Source organism: Myxocyprinus asiaticus, chromosome 29, assembly GCF_019703515.2.
Source record: "Myxocyprinus asiaticus isolate MX2 ecotype Aquarium Trade chromosome 29, UBuf_Myxa_2, whole genome shotgun sequence".
Taxonomy (NCBI): domain Eukaryota; kingdom Metazoa; phylum Chordata; class Actinopteri; order Cypriniformes; family Catostomidae; genus Myxocyprinus; species Myxocyprinus asiaticus.
In genome coordinates this window covers 19080098-19103236 of record NC_059372.1, presented here as the reverse complement: position 1 = coordinate 19103236, position 23139 = coordinate 19080098, and the positions used below count along the sequence as shown (strand labels likewise).

Genomic DNA, 23139 nt, shown 5'->3' with positions numbered 1-23139 from the left:
TAGAAGAAAATCATATTGGTTTGAAACAAAATGAGGGTGAGTAAATGATATATACACTCACTGACCACTTTATTAGGTACACCTGTACACATATGTATTCATGCGAATATCTAATCAGCCAATCGTATGGCAGCATTGCATAAAATCAAGCAGATACGGGTCAGGACCTTCAGTTAATGTTGACATCATCCATCAGAATGAGGGGACAAAATGTGATCTCAGTGATCAGTAGAACAGTAGAAGACCACGTTGGGTTCCACTTCTGTCAGCAAAGAACAGAAAGCTGAGGCTGCCCATCTGCCTTAAAATTTGGTGAGTTATGCATTCTGAGATGCTATTCTGTTCAGTCCATTTGTACACAGGTGTTATCTGAGTTACCATAGCCTTTCTGTCAGCTCGAACCAGTCTGGCCATTCTTCACTGACCTCTCTCATCAACAAGGCATTTCTGTCCACAGAACTCCCATTGACTGGATGTTTTTTTGTTTTTGGCACCATTCTGAGTAAACTCTACAGACTGTTGTGTGTGAAAATCCCAGGAGATCAGCAGTTACAGAAATGCTCAAACCAGCCTGTCTGGCATCAAAAATCATGACACGTTTGATATCACTGAGATCATATTTTGTCTCCATTTTAATGGTTGATGTGAACATTAACTGAAGTTCCTGACCCGTATCTATTTGATTTTGTGGATCACGCTGCTGCCGATTGGCTGATCAGATATTCACATGAATAAGTAGGTGTACAGATGTACATGTGTAGGTGTACAGATGTACAGGTGTAGGTGTACAGGTGTACCTAATAAAGTGGTCGGTGAGTGTATTATTAGTATGTCTGGATAGCCATATCTGTCTTTGTGGATAATTGAGCCTCTTTATTTGTGATGTCCAGGCAACCAGGGGAAGATTCAAAGATGCTGGTTTGTGATGCTTGTGACAAGGGCTACCACACCTTCTGTCTACTGCCAGCCATGGACTCTGTACCCCCTGACTCATGGAAGTGCAAAGTAATCTCATTCCCATGACTCATTCTTACATGCACTTCATCTGTGTAAAATCACCATTTAAGGCAAAATTCAGACCTGTTCAGTTTATTTACATAGCAGAAGGCAAACTCAGCTCTTGTCTCTGGCCTAAAACTGAATAAAGAAATCACTTGAATTTTTCAATTGTATAATTTTGGTGAAATCTTTAGTGTATCATTTAAGCTGTTTTAAAGGAATGGTTCACCGCAAAATTAATTCTGTAATTTACTTACCCTTGTCATGTACTCTCCCTCATTTTGTTTCAAACCTGTATAAGTTTTCTTTCCTCTGTGGAACATAAAAGGAGATGTTATGCAGCATTTGGCTTCATTCCCCATTCATTTTCTTTGTTTGGAAAGAAGATGTGATGAAAGTAAATGGTGACTGTAGCCAACACTCTGCCTTACATCTTCTGTTTCCACTTTAAGGAAGCAAAAGATGTGTGTTGTGCCTTTTGCGATAGCCCTAAGAGACAATGTGGCTTGTAAAGGTGATATCAGTTTGTGCAGATGTTTGATGAATAGGAAAATGTGATTTTTGTGAGTAAAATAGCGCACTGTTGGTTTGGTTGACCTAATTTGCATGTCTGTCTCAGCGGTGCCGTGTGTGTATTGACTGTGGCGTGCGAGGGCTGAAGCTTCCTGGCTCTGAACATTGGTTCGAGAGCTACACAGTATGTGAAGGCTGCCAGCGCAGGCGCACCTCTGTCTGCGGTGTTTGCAGTAAAGCAACAGAACCCTCTGTCTCCCTGCAACATTGCTGTGCCATCTGCCACAGGTCAGTTTGTGCCTCATTTCTCTTGCTGTAAAAATCAGCAAGGTATTTTATTGAGGAGAATGCCTGGTGCTGTGGACTAAATGCTGTAACTAAAATTGAAGTGACCTTTAAAAATTCACTAGCGTAAGAAGCCAGAATTCACCACAAAGTAGCACAAATTTGCTTTCATCTGTAGCTGCATATTTTTAAATCTCATGTCTAATCTTTTTCTGTCCCCCACAGATGGGTACACAGTGATTGTACCTCTCTGTCAGGAACTCCTGAGGAGAAATGCATCTGTGTGCTCTGCAAAGAAGCCCCAGATGAGGTTTCAGTTGAATCTGAGGAGGTGTCATCCACACAAGTGGATGAGAAAGCTGATTTGGAGGTGCCTATGGAGTTGGGTATGTCCTTTCATCATCTTTATTTATCTTCTCATCATTTTTCTTAATTAGTGGTCATGCTAAGGCAAGCAGCATATTTAGGGTTAAGTGCTTGAACAAATGTAATTTTCTACTATTTTTGACTTGTGGACATTAAATTGGGCAAGCTGTATCTAGAGATCAGAATATTGTTTCAAGTTGAGGGTCGGATCCTTTGACTTGGGCCAGTTAGCAACCAACCAGAACACCCTAGCAACCACATAGAAATGTGCTAACTGTGCTCAGAACATGTTAGCCAGAGCATAGCAACACTCTGGCAACCACTGTAGATCCTTGTGGCAATGTCTCTTACACAGGCAAGAACCAGTTGCACTCTTTTTCTAATTTTAAAGGGTTCTTTTTGTTGTTTTCTGTTTTTTGGGGAGTATTTTTGATGGATGCTAAATGCAGATATTGAGCTAATGTGTTTCATTTTAGGGGTTGAGTCAGAGGTTGTGGAAACAACCGAAGTAAAAGAAAGCATTATGGAAGTGGAACTACGGCCAGAGGGCACTGAGATCAATGTGCACAGTCAGGTATCTGCTGAACAGCAGGCTCCTAACGCTACAGTTGCAGGTAATATCAAAATCTGCCATACTTTTCAGATGTGACCATTAGTGTAACATCACTATCACAGGCCATTGAGCTGCATTGAAAGGATGATTAGTGTTTGATTACTACTTACACTCATATTCTTTTTTTGTAGATGTTGATGAGAAACAAAAAGAGGAGGGTATCAGCAATGAAATAGTCACAGAGGTTGTTGAGAAAAAATCGGAAGACTCTCAGGACCCTCCTGTGAAGGTTAGTCCAGACAACCCTGTCCCTGACACTTTAGAGGAAGTCCAACATGATGTAGCTGAAACTCATTTAGAAAGACAGGATAAGTCACAAGGGGAAGACAAGCCTCCTCAAACTGAGACAGAGTTGCACATTACAGAGGAGATCACTGAAACAAAGCCTCCATCGAGTCCATGTTTTCAGACTACTCAAATCACACTCCCTGTTTCGGAAGAGGTGGGGTCCGAGTCACGGCAAGAGGAAGCACTAGATCGGACTCCTTCCCCTGCTCCTGTGTCGGAAATGCACGCTGCATCTGACACTGATGATAGAATGGGCCAGTCTGAGGATGAAGAAGAGGAGGAGGAGCAGGGGGGGGTGGATGAGTCCTTAGAGGAGGGTCTGCAAAAAGATGAGAGTCAAGGGGAAGATGATCAGTCCAGGCAGGAGTCTCAAGAGACTTATACAAAGCCAGAGCTAGTCCTCGATGAGACATCAAACATCAGCCATGGTGACGAGAGCAGCAGCGGTTTCCTTGGCTCTCCAGCTGAGGCAGACTCTCAGATGCTGTCCATGGAGCTGGTACAAGCCGGCAGGACCCGTTCTGATTCTTTGCTCACTGAAACGGAGGACTCATTGCCTTTTGACCCGCTGAAGCCTGATGGAGATAAAGTGAAGCGTCGGGGTTCTCCAGGGCGCTCACGAATAAAACAGGTAGATTTTAGACACATAACATTTATTCTCCACATATACCTTGTCATAGTTCTAAAGGGTGTTTTTTTTTTTTTTTTTTTTTTTTTTTTTTTTTTTTTACTTTTTCCACTAGTCCAACATTAAGCTTATTAACACTCATACATTTAAATTTCTAACCCTCCAGGGCAGAGGCAGCGGTTTCCCAGGGAGACGTCGGCAACGTGGCGGTGGAGGTGGAAGAGGCCGTGGGCGGTCACGTCTCAAAGCAATGGCCTCTTGCATAGATGCCTTTCTTGTGAGTTTATTAATTTATGTAAATAATAAATATTAATTAATTTATTCATATTTTTAAGGATGTAATCAAAACTATTATCTTGTCATTAAAGCTGAAGTGTGTAATTTCTGCACCATTACTGCCACTGAACAAAATTGCAAAAAACATTGTTTTCTAACACCCTTCTGAATATACCCCGTGCTGGACATGTCGCTCAAAACAAACAGAAATTTTAGAGCACCACAGAGTGTTGTTAGGTTTTTCGAGAAAATTAACCTACGAATGGCTTTGTCGAATTGTCTCTGCATATTATTATTATTATTATTATTATTATTATTATTATGTATTTACAGTGCAAACACAATACACGAACAAACACCTTATAGATCATCTTAATGGAATAAAGAAGACAGTCAGATGAATAAAAGCTGAAAGAGAAATTAAGAGAGTATGTCTCTGCATATTAAAGTGATAGTTCACCCAAAAATGTACATTCTATCATCATTTACTCGCCCTCATGCCATCCACTGTTTGTGTTCAGCAGAAGAAAGAAAGTCATACATATCTGAGATGGCACGAGGGTGAGTAAATGATGAGAGAATTTTCATTTTTGGGTGAACAATCCTTTTAAGCTGGGTTAGGCAAAAGTAGCTTAACACTGAAAAAGTTACACACTTCACCTTTAAATAAAATATGTAGTGATTGAACCCACATATGCCATTTTGTCTGAGTGCAGCATTGTGATGATTTGGAGTCATTGTTTATCGTCTATTGTAATTGTTTGAACTTTAGAAATCTCAGATTAGTTCAAATGCATGTTTAATATTTGCAGTTAAGCATGACTGCAGACACTGGACTTAGCAAAGAGGAAGATGAGGAGGAAGATGACACCATGCAAAATACTGTGGTACTTTTCTCCAACACTGATAAGTTTGTCCTGCAGCAGGTAATTATACACTTTTCACTGTTCCACTCTTGCCATAAATTTCAGCATTGTACAGGGAAAATGTGTGTATTGATGTCTGTCTTCTCTTGTACTATTTTGTGGCTCAGGACATGTGTGTAGTGTGTGGAAGTTTTGGACAAGGTGTGGAGGGCCAGCTTCTAGCCTGTGCTCAGTGTGCTCAATGTTATCATCCATATTGTGTAAACAGCAAAGTAAGCATTTGAAGTTTCTATGCTTTCTGGCTTGGTGACTCATTTATACATCGTGTTAACTGAAAAGAACAGTTCTTGTTTAGACATCTAAATCCTATTTGTCTCCTCTGTAGATCACCAAGATGATGTTGAGAAAAGGCTGGCGTTGTCTTGAGTGTATTGTGTGTGAGGTGTGTGGGAAGGCTTCAGATCCTGCCCGTTTGCTGCTTTGTGATGACTGTGATGTCAGCTATCACACTTATTGCTTGGACCCGCCCTTACAGACTGTGCCCAAGGGAGGCTGGAAGTGCAAATGGTATAACATCATTGCCCACTGTGCATTGATTAATGTGTGTGGTTTTGTGTGCACATCAGAGGCCCCAAGGAAATTGTTGACCAGATCATTGCTATGCAATCTACAGGTGTGTGTGCTGTATGCAGTGTGGTGCTAGCTCCCCGGGGTTCCACTGTGAGTGGCAAAATAACTACAATCACTGCGGCCCTTGTGCCAGCCTGGTAACATGTCCTGTGTGCCGTGAGAACTTCATGGAGGAGGAGCTGCTTCTGCAGTGCCAGCACTGTGACAGGTAAGGCTATAATGGCTTTATAAAACATTAATGATATTAATTAATTATTACAGTAATATAAGGAAGATGGGAATTGTGGGCAACTTTGTCCGTTTGCCTGTATAGATGGGTTCATGCTGTATGTGAGAGTCTTTACACTGAGGATGAGGTTGAACAAGCATCTGATGAAGGCTTTGCCTGTACAGCCTGCACTCCATATGTCCCCAGGCCTATTGGTAAGTTTCATGATAGCTTTGATGGACATTCCTTTCAAAACTACTACTTTTGCTTCAATATTGCTTCAATATACTCTTTATCTCTTTAAGTGGAATCTCCCATGATGTCTGCTTTCAAAATTAAAGAACCAGGTAGGTGTAAACGTTTTATGCGTTTTCTCTGTTTGCTTTTTTTAAAAAAAATTTTATCTGACTTTATCTCTGTTCACTCCCCCCAGAGCCACAGTTTTATCGTCTGGAGGGTGTCTGGCTAACTGAGACGGGCATGTCTTTGTTGCGTAGCATGTCCATGTCACCACTGCACAAGCGCAGACAGCGCCGGTCTCGACTGGGCACCTTGTGTATTGATGAACTGAAAGAAGGCGAGGTTGATTGTGATGAGGGGAAAGGTCAGTTCATTACAGAGTTAAATTATTTTCATATATCAAAACAAGTCACTTTACTGTTATTTATTTATTTTGTTCTGTTTGGTTTTACTGGAACATTTATTTGAGGGATAGTTCACCCAAAAAAAAAAAAAAACACTTATGTACTCACCTTCATGTTCCAAACCATAACTTTCTTCTGTAGAACAGAAGGGTGAGTGAAATGACAACATTATTGAAATTTTTGGGTGAATTAACCAAGTCATGCTGATGAATTAGGATGGTGGATCCCTGTGATTGGTTGTGAATGCAAATAAAGAGAACTGATGTTGTAATAGGGGGTGCAGAAGCAATGGAGTGTGAACCCAAACTTGAGGCCCCTGGGAGCCCAGACCGGGATGGTGGAGTGGACAGAGAAATGGGGGCAGATGGAAGTGTAGAGGGCTTGGCTGACTGTGAAGGTCTCAAAGGGGGAACAGAGGAAACTGAAGACGGGAAGAAGCGAAAGCGTAAACCATACAGACCAGGTCAACAAACATTTTTCCTAGTGATAGTCTCTGTTTAATGCTTTGTATTTGCGTTTTGGTCTTGAAGAAACTGAAAATGCTAATAAAAGGTGCTATATGTAATAGTTTATCATTTAATCATAAAATGACCATAATATGTCATTAGAGAATTAGGAAACATGCTAAGTTGAAATACTGGCTTCTCCGATAACAATGCTACAGCCAGTATATTCTACTTTGAAGTTTCCATTCCGGGCTAGAATTTCTGTTTATGTTTTGGCCTGTGTGATACTGCCCACTCACCAATAGTATTTCGACACTGCCAGGTTGCCAGATTTGAACATGTTTGCAGGCAAACAACACTGCGTGCTGCAGCCATGGAAGCCCGCAAACAAACTGGATCAGAGATAACAGATTCTACCCGACCTAAAAAGCCTCGCCATCCGTCTAAATACCACCATGACCAGAGGCGTAGTAAAACAAGGATAAATATTGGAGATGCCTTTGGAAGATGGAGACCGCTTAAAGCCCAGAAATGCTTTAAAACGGATGCTGAGTTGGCTAATTTGCGTGTCAGCATTCTGGCAACCCGCATGAGCTTCGAGTCTGGGGCGGGGCAGACAACTGTCCAATATTTTGAATTTGGACTGTAGTACCCATTTCAAACGCTTGTTGTCAATCTTACATATAGCACCTTTAAGTTATTTTCCACTTGTAGGGATTGGAGGGTTCATGGTCCGGCAAAGAAAATGTCACTCACGAATGAGGAGGAGTCTGTCTGCCTCTGGTGATGGTGTTCCTGAAAGGCAAACGACTGAAACAAAACTTGAGGAAGGCAAGTGTGCCCAACCTGTGTCTACCCCAAAAGTGGATTACAAACCATAAAATTCCAGTCATTTTAATTGTTTTTTTTTTTTTTTTTTTTTTTTTGTGTGTGTAGGCCCTCATCCTGACTTACCTCTAGATGTGCCAGAGGCAAAGACAACAGATGGAGATGGTGAGCAAGCCAAGAAGCGCAGAGGTAGAAAGAAGAGCAAGTTGGAGGACATGTTTCCTGCATACCTGCAGGAGGCTTTCTTTGGCAAGACATTACTTGATCAGAGTAAGAGGGCTTTTCTTGCTCCTCCAGCCCATAGGCACGTGCAGGGCATTCTGAGGCCCCCACTCCCTGGGCATGGGGCCAGAAACACAGCCTCTGAACCAGGTTAGGCAAGACACTAAATCAGTGTTAGTGTTTGAAAGTAATAAAGTTTGACTTGGCATAGATTTAAACATTTGTTTAAATTTATTCTTTATAGTTGAGGTCATAGTTAGGCCAACTGGTACCCCCATGGAACTAAAGCAAGAGGGCGAGGGATCCAAGCCTCCAAGAGATGGAGCAGGTACATTTAGTTAAAGCTGGTTAGAAATTTCAGCAGTGAATTTTGTCAAAACATAATATTTAACTTGTATTACATTTTGTAGCAGTTGGGCCAGGAGCAAGTGGGCAACTTTCCAAAAAAGATCAGTGCTCAGAAGATACTCCTGAGTCTGACTCACAGAAGAATGAAGGTAAATTAATCCTATTTGTCCTAAAAATATATATATATATACAAAAAGAGGTACCTTCTGTTATCAGCTGTTGTTAATTAAAAGACTGCCTTCTCCCTCCTACCAGATCACCCCCAAGGACTGGAAAATCAGGACTCAGAGCAGTTCTTCCGGAAGGTACTTGGACCCACTGAGGGGAGCTCTGTAAGTGGGGCACTTCAGCCTAGCATTAAGCCTGAGTGTGAGCCGAATCAAATTGGTTTGCCCCAAAGAAACCTCCTTCCAGGTATGGCTGTGCCTTTTGAAATGAATCATGTACCTTTTATATACTGTTTTCTGTACCTGCATAAACCTAAAACCTCACCATTTATTAACATGCAGGTGCTTCCTTATCTGGTGCACTGCCCTCGACTGGAATGATGGACTCTTTTTCAGGTCTCTCCCAGTCCCCATTTTTTGACATGCGGTAAGACAAAGGTTTCCTGTTACTTCTCCTTTTGTCTCTTTAGATTTCTCTTTCTTAAACTGTTTTTGGTTTGTCTCATCTTTAGTGATCGAGGTGGTCTTTTCAGCCCAGACCAAGATGATGAAAGCCCATGGGCAACACCATCCACTCCAGCCACCCCTTCCACTCCCCCAACTCCTACTGAACAGGAAGGTGATGGCCTCACATACAATCAGCGTAGTCTAAAGCGCTGGGAGAAGGATGAGGAATTAGGGAATCTATCTACTATCTCTCCTGTGCTCTATGCTAACATGAACTTCCCTAGTCTCAAGCAGGACTACCCTGGTTAGTATCAAACTGACTTTTAAGACAGTAGTTAACACTGGTGCTAGTGTGCTGAAAAATGTACGTTTATTAAATTTTGAGACCTGAAGATTTGTTGATAGCAAAGTAATCTTCATGTATCTAATACATTGTAGTGGTCCTACTCATAGGTGACATTTGATTTCCCAAATAAGATTACTTGATTAATGTGTCAAGTTTTCTTTTCAATTGTTCCTGTTAAGTTTGTCCATATGCCCTGGAGTTCGCTAGTTCACTAGTTTGAATCCCAGGGCGTGCTGAGTGACTCCAGCCAGGTCTCCTAAGCAACCAAATTGGCCGGGTTGCTAGGGAGGGTAGAGTCACATGGGGTAACCTCCTCATGGTCGCTATAATGTGGTTCGTTCTCGGTGGGGCGCATGGTGAGTTGAGCGTGGATGCTGCGGTGGATGGCGTGAAACCTCCACACGTGCTATGTCTCCGCGGTAACGCGCTCAACAAGCCACGTGATAAGATGTGTGGGTTGGCGGTCTCAGACGCGGAGGCAGCTGGGATTCGTCCTGCGCCACCCGGATTGAGGTGAATCACTACACGACCACGAGGACTTAAAAGCTCATTGGGAATTGGGCATTCCAAATTGGGTGAAAAAGGAAAAGAAAAAAAGTTTGTCCATATGTCCTTTTGTACTCCTCAAAACAGGGTGGCTAAATATTTGTTAGGTTAGCTTCTTTTTTCTTTACTTCCACAGACTGGACAAGTCGTTGCAAACAAATAATGAAGATTTGGAGGAAGGTATCAGCTGCTGACAAGGTTCCTTATCTGGTAGGTGCTTGTCTAAACCTGTAGTGTTAACTTCATTTTAGTGCAGTCTTTTTTCCCCAACTGTTTTCTTTTGTTTACAACTTGTCCCTTATCTTTGCAGCAAAAGGCCAAAGATAATAGGGCTGCTCAGAGAATAAACAAGGCACAGAAGGTAAGAGAGCATCCTTTTAAATTACATGTTCATCAGATGAGAGCCTGTGTTAAAACTCACAATTTTTCTTATTCTTCTTAACAGCAGGCAGAGAGTCAAGTATGCCGGCCTGTCAAAACTGAGCCTGGTCGTATTAAAGGAGAGCGTCCTAATTTGCGACTCCAAATTCCTCCACCCTCAGGCTCTGTATCCACTTCCTCCCAGCCAAGCTCTGCTGAGAGTCCATATCCCCTTGCCCCAGACTCTGCATCTTCAACCTTTTTTCCTGATGGACCACACAAGACTCCTTGCTCAGCTGATGTGCAGACAGACCCATTTTCTAAACTTCCTTCTAATTCTCCACACATTCAGTCTCAGCCATCCACCCCATACTCGCAGGCTTCTTCCAGCCCCTTGCCGGCCTCTTCCTCAGGTTATCTTTTGCCTTGCCCACAGGGTGCTACTCAGGGACGTCCAGACAGTTTTGGCTCCCTTGACATGCAGCCAGGGACTCCTCGCAGGGCCCAACTGGTTGACCCATTCTTTAGACCACAGCAACAGATCCCCAAACATCAGCAGTCGTCTCAGGAGGCCTTAGGTCCACCTGAGAGTCCTCGAGCTAGGCCTAGTGGGCCTGGAGACTCTCAGATATTCTCACCGCCCCATACAACTCATTGTGGTGACCCTTACCGTGGCCTGCATGGAGCTGGCCGACAAGAGCTCAATGCTTCATCTCCATCACCATCTGCTATAGTTTCTTCACCTGCTGGGATGGTACCAGTTAGTGTCCCCTCACCACGTTCTTCTTTTGGCAGACAGGATTTAAGCTCTGGTTCTCCTGCTAGTTTGGACTCTGGAGATGGGCTTTTTAAAGCACCCATGACTCCTCGTATGCATCAGGGGGATGCAGGTAGCTTGTCTGTTTCACACACCCAAAGTGCATCACCTAATCATCCTCCTGAAAACTACCGCCAGTCTCCCTCCACATTCTCTGACCCATATGCCCATCCTCCCCTCACACCACGACCTCAGTCAGGTGATTGTTCCTCTCCTTTACCACAAAGGCTTCCTGCATCTCAAGAAACTTATCAAAGATTGCCTCCCAGCCCTCAGTCACAAGGCAGTTCTCAGTCACCTGTCACACCAGGATCCATTTCCAACGATGTACTTTCTGTGCAGTCACCAGCCACCCCACGCTTTCAGTCACCTGACCCTTACTCCCGCCCACCTTCACGACCTCAATCCAGAGATCCCTTTACCTCGCTGCATAAACCCCCTCGCCCAACTTCTGTAGCTCCAGAAGGTAACCCCCCCTTCAGAGGCTCACCTCATACTAGCCAACCCCCCTGCTCACCCTCAGTAGCAGATCCACTCTCTGGAAAACCCCCTGCTTTCAGTTGCAGTCCTGGTATAGGTATTCAAATGGGCCAGCAACAAGTAGGGTGCCAGCAGCAGATTACTCCTCAGCAAGCTCAGGTTCACTTCCAACAGTCACAGACACAACCAGTGGGTGCTGAATTTAACACAAGAATAGCACTTCCATCTGGAAACCAAGATACAACTTCTGTGCGGCCATCAGATGCTCCACATTTACCCACCATGCCAGGGATGCAAGATATGTCAGACATGTCAGTTGGTCAGGATCCAGCACTTGGGAGCCTTAGTCCATCTGAGTTAGAAAAGAACAGACAGGTAAAAATTTAAGTAGCAAGTAGAATTGTAATATTGAAAGTATTTATGGAAAGAAATCAGTGGTTTTAGTTGTACTTTTGTGTTTCATGTATCACAGAGGCAGCGATTAAGAGAATTTTTGATCAGACAAAAAATGCAGAGAAATTCACTTCGCCAAGAGAAGGAAGCACTTGTGGCAAGTAATCCTGCACAGAGTTGGCCAGGAGGAGAAATTACAGTCTATCAGCAAGACAAAAGCCACCGGGCACCACCTCCTTACCCTCAGGTATTCAAAAAAACCAGTAATTTAATTGATATGGTTATTGCATTATTTTATCTTTAATTGGACTATAGAGCTGTTATTTGTTTTATTGTAGCAATACGACTGATCTCTTTATTAGACAGTCTCAATAATTTGATATACTGAATTTGAAACAGGAAACGTCCAGAAGTAGTGTTAGTATAACATTATCACCTTATGTCAAGCAGGACAGAGCTGTGGTTGCTCAGGCAGCCATTGCCAACAGGATGCCTCTGCCAATGGGAGCGATGGATGAAAAGCTCTGCCGCCCACTGCCACCAGCAACTATGGAGCCCAGTGCATTAAGGTACAATGAACTGAATAATACTACTGGTTTCTAGTGCTCTTTGTTTTACACACTCCTTGTACATGTTGTTTTCATAATGAACATTCTGTTATGTATACTTTCTTATAGGCAAGCTGCACCCAGTATTTCTCAGGGGATGTTTCCTCGTCCACCATTTACTGCACAGTGGCAAACCGAAGGAGCTCCACGGAGGTTCCAACAGCCAACCTTGATGGAAGCCGTTCCCAGGCAGCAAATTAATACTCCCATCAACAATGCTCTCAACATGCAGTCAGTACAGAATATGCCAAATCCTTTAGCAGGGGTGCCAGTCTCTGGAGTAGAGGCAGTACAGGGCTGTTTGTCAGGAGCTCCACCTCAGTTTATAGAGTTGAGGCACAATACCCAAAGGATGCCACTAGGTCCTCAGTTTATGCAAAGGGCGCCTATTCCCAGACCACGCCTTTTTCTTCAACAACCAGAAATGACTGCTGCTTTTGTTCAGCAGACTCTACCCCCATCTCTTGATGCTTCAGCAGAGGGGATTCGTGATCCCAGACTTGGGTTACAGCAGGGTGAAATGGATTTGTTGATGCAACAAAAAAGCAATGTACCCCCTCGTCAGTCTCAATCGCAGTCCCAACAGGTGCCAACAACTACACCCAAAACACCCATTGCTCACACTACTACTCAACAGCTTCCTCCAACAAATACAATAGGACGTCAACAAACTGTTGTGAATCCAGTTGACATGCCCGAGCCTGACCTAGTGGATGCTTTTGCTCCTAAAGGACTGGGTGATACAGTGGCAGAAACCGGAGTAGAGGATGATGATCTTGCTACCCTTGACTTGGACCCTGACAAAGGCGATGATGATTTGGGAAACCTTGACAATCTTGAGACCAATGATCCTCATTTGGATGATCTGCTCAACAGTGATGAATTTGACTTGCTAGCTTACACTGACCCTGAGCTTGATCAGGGTGATCCCAAAGATGTTTTTTCAGACCAGTTACGGCTTGTTGAAGCAGAGGGGGAAGGATCAGGGTCTTCTGCTAATTTAGAAATCAAGGTTGAAGAGAAACCAAAACTTGAATTACCTTGCCGGGGCACGCACGCAACTGCCACTCACCCACCTTTGAAGACTGAGAGTTCGTCTACTACCAATACTTTGAGCTCTCCTAAGGTAGAGTCCTCTGATGCCAATAGACTGTCTTCTGTAAAACTGGAAGACAAGGAATTGGTTGAACAACAACAAACTTCTGTTAAAGATGACATGGGGGAAGCTGTGTCAGTGTTGCTCAGTGGAGCAAAAGCTTCTAATCAATCAAAGACTGGAACCGCTTCATTGAGCACCGTCCGTTTAGGTGGTATACCTTTTCCTCTTCCCAGCCAAGCAGATACTCTGTCTTTTCCACCAGCTACACCCCATCCAGACCTGGGAGATGATCCACTTGAGTTGCCAGAAGCTGGCCACCACTCCACAACAGATGACCTTGACAAAGTAGAAAGCTCACTAGCAGCAAGTGAACTTCCTTTGTTGATACAAGATCTTTTGGAGCATGAAAAGAAGGAGCTTCAGAAACAACAACAGCAGTTAAGTGCTCTACAGGAAGGGATTGGCAGTCAGCTTCACAACATTCAAAATCAACAACAGCCTCCACAGGGGCCAAATCAAATTATGATGCCACAGCACCACCATCCGTCCCAAAGCCTTGTGCCTCAAGCAGGTATGGTGCCCAGGCCACCTCATATGTTTCCACAACAGCAGCAGAGGTTAGTTGGTGCTGCCATGCCTTCACCTCCCCATGCTGCAATCGGACAGCAGCAAGGCATGATACGAAGTGCACAGCCTGGCAGAATTCATCCTGGTCTTACTCCTCAGCAGCAGACAGCACCTCCCCCACATCTTGTAAAGCAGAATTTGGCAAGCAACTTGTTACCAGATAAAGGTGTGTTGAAATGAGTACCATCAACCTTGTGTGATTTATTCTTTAATGTGATCCAAATATTTAATGTATTCTTGCAAATATTTTTTCTCAGATCTAGATAAATTCATGACAGATGACATTATGGATCCTATTGCAAAGGCAAAGATGGTGGCTCTGAAAGGGATTAAAAGGGTATTGGCTCAAGATCCAATGGGTGTGCCACCTGGGATGAACAGGTACCTCTTTGAGGTCTTTGTTAACTCACTTTAAGAAAACACTTCAGTTCAGTTTTTAGATTGATTTGCATTTTTATTTTTTCAACATGGACAGACAGCAAGTATCACTTTTGGCTCAGAGGCTAACCTCAGCCCCAGGAAGTGATGATCCTCAGGCTCAGCTTGCATCTGGGTCTTCCAAGGTAGGTTTAGTTTTCTTCTAAAGTTTACATTTCTGATGAATTTAAAGTAATATCCATAAATCATTCCTCTTATTTCAGGAGGGAGAATGTAGCAACCAGGTTCAAACAAGACCAAATCCTCCACAATTTGGCATCATCAGTATGTTTTGCCTTGTTATTTGTGCAATATAGTACTAATAATCCACAAACCATTACATATGATTGTATTTATTTCATGCTTTTAATGTTTTTGTACCATCAAACTCATAACAGATGATGCAGAGCAACACCAATATGAAGAATGGCTTGTGCACACCCAGCAGTTGCTACAAATGCAGCTGAAGTTCCTAGAGGAGCAGATCGGAGCACATCGCAAATCGCGCAAAGCTCTCTGTGCCAAGCAACGCACTGCAAAGAAAGCAGGGCGTGAATTTGCAGAAGCAGATGCTGAAAAGCTTAAGCTGGTCACAGAGGAACAGAGTAAGATCCAGAAACAATTGGACCAGGTATGCAAAATCTGTCTTTTTACAAAAAAATAAGACAGGTATTGTCTTTTTGAGTTATTCTTATGACAAGGGTAATTTGCTTTTCAGGTGCGTAAGCAGCAAAAGGAGCACACCAATCTTATTGCAGAGTATCGAAGTAAACAACAGCAGCATCAGCAAGGGTCTTCCATGCTAGCTCCTGGTCCCTCTACACAGGCACCCCAAATGCTTTCTAAGATGCCTGGACAAATTATTATGGGCCAACAAGCAGGACCAATTATTGGTCAGTCTCCTGGAGTGATTCCTCAAGGAGCAATGGCTCAAGGAGGTATGCCAATTAGAATGCCACAGATGCAACCCTTCAGTGGAGCCCAGCCTCCTCTGCCACTTGGACCTGGCACTGTGCAACCGGTCCCACCTCCTGGCTTTTTCCCACAAGGCCCTGGTGCACAAGGACCAGACCCAAGAGTTCTACAGGAGCGACAGTTACCGCATAGGATGCAAATGGTCCAACAGTTGCAGCAGCAACAACAGCAGTTGATGATTGGGCAGCAGCCTATGCCACATCAAACTCAACAGCCTGGTATAATGAGCCAGCAGCCCGGAGCCATGGGCAACCAGCCAGCCCAGGTTTTGATGGGAAATACACTTATGGGACAACAGCAACCAAACATACAACAAGGGTTAATAAATAACCAACAGAGTCAGCTGGGGTTAATGCAGCTTCCAAATATGATGGGGAACCAAGTTATTGGGCAGACGCAACATAATGCCATGGGTCAGCCAGTGACACAAACTGCAAATATGATAGCAGGCCAACCACAGGGCATGGTTGGTAATCAGCAAATGGTTCAGCAGCTTCAGAGACCTCAGGGTTTGATGGACCAACATGGGCCAGGTGGGCAGCATGTGGTTAGGGGGCCACCATCGCAGCTCACACCTCAGCAGCAGAGTTTGTTGGCTCAGCGCATGCTCATGTCACAACAGCAACAGAATGCTGCAAAAAAACTTGCCCAACTTCAACAGCAGCAAATTACACAACAGAAACAACCAACACAGACTGGTCCATCTGAGCCTCGAAAAACTTTAGAAACTCCATCAGGGAGTACCCAAGGAGTTGCTGAGAATTTGCAACAGGGGGTTCAGGGCCTGACCCAAGATCTTCAGAATCCTGCCCATAAAGATGGAGGAATACTTAGTCCGAAAACACCCCCCCAACAGGGTGGACCACCTATGCCACTTCAGGTGCAGCAACAAGGGTCTACTGGGGAGCAGCAGCAACGTGTTGTTGGACAGCCACAGCAACCACATGCTTTTCTGGGTCAACAACAGACAGCACAGCAGCAACCAAACCAGAACACATGTGTTACAGAACAACATGGCTTTAGGAGCAACCAACAGGCAGGATCCCACATTCAAGTACAACCACAACAACAGATGCAACTTGGTCTTCAGACTCAGAACTCCATACAGATAAAACAGGAAGATCAACAAATGTGCTTCATGGCCCAACAGCAAGGTGGTCAGATTGCTGCACAACAACCACAAGATGTACTTGGCCAGAATAGTGGCCAGACTCAAACTACGATGACTAGCATTGCAAATCAACAGCAGCAAGCCCTGTTGACCCAACAGATGGCCATGCCTAGAGGTCAGCAGATCATGATTACTCAAAGGCCTGGTGCTCCCACAGGACAAATACGCACCCCTATTAACATTCAGGCCTTCATTGCGCAGAACCCTCAACTTCGTCACCTGACTCCCAGCCAACAGTTGCAGCAAATTCAGGCATTGATTGCTCAGCGACAGCTACAGCAAGGTCAGATGCTTAGAATGCAAGGTCAGGCCCAGGGGCAAATGTGTCCCCAGGTCCTACAGGGGTCAGTGGTTGGTCCAAGAATTCCAGGTCTTGAAACACAACAGCAGCACCACTTGGGATTAGCAGGTAAACATGGGCCAGCTGGGACTCTGCAACAACCAGGAGCAATGGGACAACCTACTGGTATGGCTCCACAGTACCATCAAGGCTCTGTGGCGACTTTGCAACAGCCTTCTCAAGGACCCTCACCGCAGTATATCACTAGTGCTCAGCAGCAGCAGATGTTGCAACAAGTACATCAGCATCATATGATGAGGGGGCAAGTGCCCAGGCCAATGATGGGTCAGGTACGTACCACAGCACCTGGGCATGTGGCCAGGCCAATGTCTCCTCGCCAGTTAGTGGGTCTGGGTTCTCCTGGAAGCCCACTTTCTAATCAGCAAAGGCTCATGAGAATTTGTCAGACCCCACCAGGGCCCCAACACCTTCAGCAACAACAGTCCCATGTCGCAACAGTACTGAGCCCCTTTCAAGCCTCTCCCTCTCATGCAGGCTCTCCTGCAGGGTCTTCAATTCCAAAAGCTGGTTCAAGCCCAGCATCTTCAAATAAACAAGAGCCAGGCACTATGCCTCTCTCTAGTCACTTGTCAACACCATCTAGGCCAGATAGTGTTGCAGGAAAGAGTAGCCCCTTTAGCCAGAAAGGGAGTTTAATAGCCTCTCCTCTAAGATCTCCAATTGCCAAGACTCCAGGACCTAATATTGAAGCACTTACAGTTCCCATTGCACTCAATGGTCCATCTCCTCTGTCAAAACAGAACCTACCACAAGCTCCAAGTGTCACGCAGACATCTGAGGGTCATATGTCTCAACCAACTGCAGTGCCCAGTGAAATGTGCAAGATGATGCTGCAAAACATCAAACAGGAGCCACGTGAAGTTCAGTGTGACACAGGAGGTAGTGTGGAAGCCCATTCTGATGCTATTAAGAGAGAAATTGCAGGAGAGGCAGTCAGTGTGAGCAGTGCCACTGCTATTGCAAATTCTGCTCCAAGCTCCAGAAATCAAGCAGGAGATCTTGGATCCCAAATCCAAAGAACAGAGACAGGCCAACAGCTACTGCAGAAACTTCTCCGAACCAAAAACTTACAACTTGCATCTCAGAGGCCCTCAGATGGTATTCATAATGAGATAAATGGTCACATCAATAGCAAGCTGGCAATGCTGGAGCAGAAACTTCAAGGAACTCCACGCAACATGGAGGTTTGGCCCCTAAAAGTCAATTCATTATGCATAGGCCAACATTACCGAATTTCCTGTAATCTAATTTCTATCTATATTTGCTTTTTTTAGGATCTGCAGTCACTCACAAAGAGGACTCCAATAGTCAAGACCAAGCGTACTACAAAAGCTGGAGACCGTGGTCCAAACTCTCGTAAGAAAACTAAAAAAGAAGAGGTTGGAAAAACTGAGGCAATAATGAAGCAGCTGAAGCAAGTATGTGCCATTGCATTTTTGCATCCTGTTTTATGAGTAATATGTGGTTTTGAATATGGATAAATATTCATATCCTGAATCATTAATCTCATGGCTTCATGTTGGGGAAAGGTATCGTTATTTTTTTAATTATGTCTTTTGATAATCCACAGGGACTTTCTCTTCTTCCTTTGATGGAGCCCTCCATTACTGCTAGTCTAGATTTGTTTGCTCCTTTTGGCAGCAGCCCAGCTAATGCCAAGACTCAGCTGAAAGGCTCATTTGGAAATGCTATGCTGGAAAACATTCCGGACTACTATTCCCAACTCCTTACTAAGGTGCGCTATAATTTGTTGGGCTCTTTGTGGTTCCTAATCTTGATTTCTAAGGAACAACCAGTACCTCCAGTGACTAACTGAATACTTTTGTAAACAAGTTCCTAAAATGCATTTAGTTTCCAATGACTGACACTTTTCAGTTATGTTTTCCACTTATATTTAATCTGGTTCTTTGTTGCTTTATTTCTTAAGAACAACCTGAGCAATCCTCCAACACCACCTTCATCACTTCCCCCCACTCCACCTCCTTCCGTGCAGCACAAACTTCTAAACGGTGTGACCCCTGTAGAGGAACTAGCAGAAGGTCAGAAAGAGACGGAGCCATCCGAGGATACCACAGGTAATGCATAGTATTGATTTGGATGTATCGGTGAACTGCTAGCCATCTTCCAGAAAAGAAACATCTCAGTTTAAAATGCCTTGGATTTTTTTAACAGACTTTCAAATTTTATGGCCCTCCTTTTACTTGTAGGTTCTGTTCCAGAGGAGGTAAAGAGTGTAGACATACTAGCAGCTCTCCCCACTCCACCACACAACCAGAATGAAGATATACGGTAAATTACTGAAATGCACAGTGATATGATCTACAGAACAACTTATCCTTACTAGTGTGTGTAAATGTCAGTGCACTAATGGATTTCCTCATCTCAGGATGGAGAGTGATGATGACAGTGATGCTCCAGACAGCATTGTGCCCGCATCCTCACCTGAAAGCCAACTTGGAGATGAGGCAACCTGCTTCCCCCATCTATTGGATCCCAAAGAGGAGGATGATGAGAGGGCCATATCTCCTGTTATCCCCCTTGTTCCTCGCTCTGCCATCCCTAGTATGTGGCACTGTTTAGAAATTAATTTAGTAGCTTGCTTGACTAGTAAATCATTCATGATTGACTGTTCACCTGCTAATCTATACCATGTACAGGTTTCCCTGAGACAAAACCTTTTGCCTCAACAGATGGAAAGGTTGTACCCTCATCCAGCCAGTGGGACAAAACCAAAAGCAATGAAGTGTCTGTAACCTTCATGCTTTCATCAGATGCAGCAAAGGTTTTTAAATCTCGGAATGTCTGAACCCCCATAAATAAAAGCACTGGGTATGTGACAATGTTAAGAAAGATTTTGTTTCTCTTCTTGACAGAATCTCAACACAGTAATGTTGGCTGTTGCCCAACTGCTGCACATACGTATGCCAAGTTCTTATGAGGTGACTTTTCCCCATAGTCCTGGTAGACCAGGGGTTGGACCTGGGAAAGTATCTGACTCCTCCAACCCAGGTAATGCATTTATGCTGTCTTTCTAAATGGCTCTCAGATTTTTGGCTGAATGTGTAGCTCTCTTTTTTGGTTTGTTAAAGAAGCCTTTCTGAAAGAGAATTGTTTTAACTATCAGGAGCCCTTGGTATGAAGACAGAGCCTTCTGCAAGCAATGATGCTGAATGGCTAAGGCAGTTTGATGTTTCCCTCCCAGGGTGTACCCTGAGAAAACAAGTGGACATCCTGGCTCTCATCAAACAGGTGAGGTTCCTGTCATTTACATTTTCTTTTCTTTTCAAGGTGGGTTTAAGTATCTTCCTCGAGCAAAAAGATAATAGAGCAGAATTTGGACCTTAGGAAATATCCTATCTGTTGCCACCCCTAATTAGGGATTAGCTTGAAGCCTTTGTGTTAGTAGCCCATACCCTTAATGGAATAGTTCACCCAAAAATGAAAATTCTCATTATTCACTTACCCTGATGCCATCCCAGATGTGTATGACTGTCTTTCTTCAGCAGAACACAAATGAAGATTTTTAGAAGAAGATAGAGCTCTGTCAGGTCCTTATAATGGATGTACACGGGTGACAGCACTTTGACGGTCCAAAAGTTACATTTAGGCAGCATAAAAATAATCCATGAGACTCCAGTCGATCAATGAATGTCTTCTGGAGTTTGTGTAAAAAAATCAATAATTAAAACGTTACTAACTTTAAAAAAGCGCTTCCTGCTAGCAGCTAACACATTGCGTAGCTGTCGTGTGACGTAAGCTCATCGGCGAGTTCACACAAGATTTATTTAGAACAGAAGAACGAATGTCACACGAGAGTTCAGCCATTTCAAACTATATCAGAGCCCTGGTTGGAAGTGCCGATTTAAAGTTAAAAACGTTTTAATTATCGACTTGTTTCTTACACAAACGTATCGATTTGCTTCAGAAGACATTCATTGATCGACTGGAGTCGCATGAATTACTTTTTTGCTGCCTAAAGGTGACTTTTGGACCATCAAGGTGCTGGCACTCATGTACATCCATTATAAGGACCTGAAAGAGAGAAAGACAGTCATACACATCTGGGATGGCATCAGGGTAAGTAAATGAGAGAATTTTCATTTTTGGGTGAACAATTCCTTTAAACTTTATGCTATTACCACATTTCACTCCAATGACATGCTAACATCTCAGAGAGTTTTTTTTGTTTTGTTTTTTTGCTTTGGAGAAATTTGTAAAAAAAAATTACAAAAACTAATACAAATTAGTTTTTCTCTGTTTGCAGGAAAGTCAAGATCAAGAAGATAGACCTGCTCAGCACTGTTACATGACTAATGTTTCGGATCTTGATGTGCGCCACCTGCCTGTTATTCCTGTGGAGGTATCTCCACCTCCATCACCATCCCCACCTCCACCCCCATCATCTGCTGTAGTTGAGCCTGAAAATATACCTCCACCTGAGCCCAAACCAGAACCAGAGGCTCCTGTTCAGACTACATCATCCTGTCCTTCAAGCCCAAGCACCCCTGTCAAGACCAAATCTGAGAGTGCTATAGTTAAATTGGAGTCTCACAGCTTCCCTCTTACACTAGAATCTGAATCTCAGGAGCCAGCTGTCCTCCCTCCAGCTGGTTTATCGGAAGAACAACCCTCTATTTCAGCCAGCTCTCCCTCACCCATGGACTCCCCCACAGTCGAGATGTCCCTTAAACCCATCAAACATCGTAGCAGGCCCCTTTCTGATGAAGAAGAACAACGCCCCAAGGTCAAAAAATGGAAGGGCCTGCGATGGAAGCGTCTTCAGATAGTCATCACCATTCGCAAGGGAGGATCTAAGAAAGAGAACAGCCGTGAGGTTTCAGATCTCATGGAGCGCCTCCGCATTACTCTGAAACCAGACAAGCTGCCCAGAGACAAGCGCAAGTGCTGCTTCTGCCACGAGGAAGGAGATGGCGCCACAGATGGTCCTGCACGTCTTCTTAACATCGATGTAGATCTGTGGGTGCACCTTAACTGTGCTCTGTGGTCCACTGAAGTGTATGAAACACAGGGTGGGGCTCTTATCAACGTGGAGGTTGCCCTTCGTCGAGGACTACGCACCCGCTGTGCCTACTGTCAGAAGACAGGTGCTACTAACAGCTGCAACCGTTTGCGCTGCCCCAATGTCTATCATTTTGCCTGTGCCATTCGGGCACGCTGCATGTTTTTCAAGGATAAAACTATGCTCTGCACTCAGCACAAGCTTAAAGGTCCCAGTGACGAGGAGCTCAACAGTTTTGCTGTGTTCCGACGTGTCTACATTGAGCGTGATGAGGTGAAGCAGATTGCGAGCATTCTGCAACGTGGTGACCGCATTCATATGTTCCGTGTTGGCGGGCTCATATTCCATGCTGTGGGTCAGCTCTTGCCCTCTCAGATGTCTGCCTTTCACTCACCCACTGCTATCTTCCCTGTGGGCTACGAGGCCACACGAATTTACTGGAGCACACGTGTGCCAAACCGAAGATGTCGCTACCGTTGTCGCATCAGTGAGCAGGAAGGCAGGCCCCTGTTTGAACTGCGTGTACTAGAGCATGGATATGAAGACCTGCACTTCCGAGACGCTACTCCAGATGGTACGTAAAGTTTCATTTGAACACTTTCCGAAATGCTTGTAAAATGCAATCCTAATGGAATGATTCATCTTGCCGCATCATGTTATTTCCATGCCACTGCTCCTTAGGCATCTGGTGCAAGATTGTGCAGCAGGTTGCCAAGCTGCGTGATGAAGCGGCCATGCTGAAGCTCTTCACTGAGCATGTCAAGGGAGAAGAGATGTATGGACTCACTGTTCATGCAGTGATGCGAATCACTGAATCGGTAAGAAATGAATGAACTCTTTAAAAATAACATGAATAATTAACTGTATTATTAAGTGTTTATTTAATACCCCTCTCTCCTGCAGCTTCCTGGTGTGGAAATCTGTCAAAATTACACATTCAGATATGGTCGCCATCCTCTCATGGAACTTCCTCTCATGATCAATCCTACTGGCTGTGCACGATCAGAACCGAAAATACTGACTCACTGCAAACGGTAAGAAATGTAATCTAAACAAACATTTAAATATAACCTACACCATCCATCATGCACACTAAGTTTTCATGCAAAGGAAATAGAAAACTTAGAGATTTTTGTATGGAAAAA

At 44.1% G+C, this 23139-nt stretch overlaps 1 protein-coding gene across 6 annotated transcripts in view; it reads left to right on the top strand.

Annotated features, from left to right (window-relative positions):
• Positions 1-23139, top strand: part of LOC127419740 (histone-lysine N-methyltransferase 2D-like) — a 41117-nt gene that overhangs the window by 11116 nt on the left and 6862 nt on the right. For 4 of the 6 annotated variants that reach the window (XM_051661410.1, XM_051661413.1, XM_051661408.1 and 1 more), the window contains exons 8-50: positions 891-1005; positions 1619-1800; positions 2023-2183; positions 2640-2777; positions 2908-3695; positions 3859-3969; positions 4781-4894; positions 5002-5106; positions 5220-5401; positions 5508-5672; positions 5778-5887; positions 5978-6019; positions 6106-6276; positions 6591-6779; positions 7477-7593; positions 7699-7962; positions 8057-8140; positions 8223-8309; positions 8416-8574; positions 8670-8754; positions 8840-9078; positions 9803-9876; positions 9977-10027; positions 10112-11698; positions 11796-11963; positions 12167-12285; positions 12394-14216; positions 14308-14431; positions 14526-14613; positions 14692-14752; positions 14866-15098; positions 15186-18158; positions 18249-18392; positions 18545-18709; positions 18902-19049; positions 19182-19263; positions 19361-19536; positions 19632-19756; positions 19848-19983; positions 20099-20223; positions 21239-22568; positions 22676-22812; positions 22898-23028. In XM_051661410.1, the coding sequence (XP_051517370.1) occupies positions 891-1005; positions 1619-1800; positions 2023-2183; positions 2640-2777; positions 2908-3695; positions 3859-3969; positions 4781-4894; positions 5002-5106; positions 5220-5401; positions 5508-5672; positions 5778-5887; positions 5978-6019; positions 6106-6276; positions 6591-6779; positions 7477-7593; positions 7699-7962; positions 8057-8140; positions 8223-8309; positions 8416-8574; positions 8670-8754; positions 8840-9078; positions 9803-9876; positions 9977-10027; positions 10112-11698; positions 11796-11963; positions 12167-12285; positions 12394-14216; positions 14308-14431; positions 14526-14613; positions 14692-14752; positions 14866-15098; positions 15186-18158; positions 18249-18392; positions 18545-18709; positions 18902-19049; positions 19182-19263; positions 19361-19536; positions 19632-19756; positions 19848-19983; positions 20099-20223; positions 21239-22568; positions 22676-22812; positions 22898-23028 (13608 nt within the window). The remainder of the gene's footprint in view (positions 1-890; positions 1006-1618; positions 1801-2022; positions 2184-2639; positions 2778-2907; positions 3696-3858; positions 3970-4780; positions 4895-5001; positions 5107-5219; positions 5402-5507; positions 5673-5777; positions 5888-5977; positions 6020-6105; positions 6277-6590; positions 6780-7476; positions 7594-7698; positions 7963-8056; positions 8141-8222; positions 8310-8415; positions 8575-8669; positions 8755-8839; positions 9079-9802; positions 9877-9976; positions 10028-10111; positions 11699-11795; positions 11964-12166; positions 12286-12393; positions 14217-14307; positions 14432-14525; positions 14614-14691; positions 14753-14865; positions 15099-15185; positions 18159-18248; positions 18393-18544; positions 18710-18901; positions 19050-19181; positions 19264-19360; positions 19537-19631; positions 19757-19847; positions 19984-20098; positions 20224-21238; positions 22569-22675; positions 22813-22897; positions 23029-23139) is intronic. The other 2 variants (XM_051661411.1, XM_051661412.1) reach the window with 2 other exon arrangements.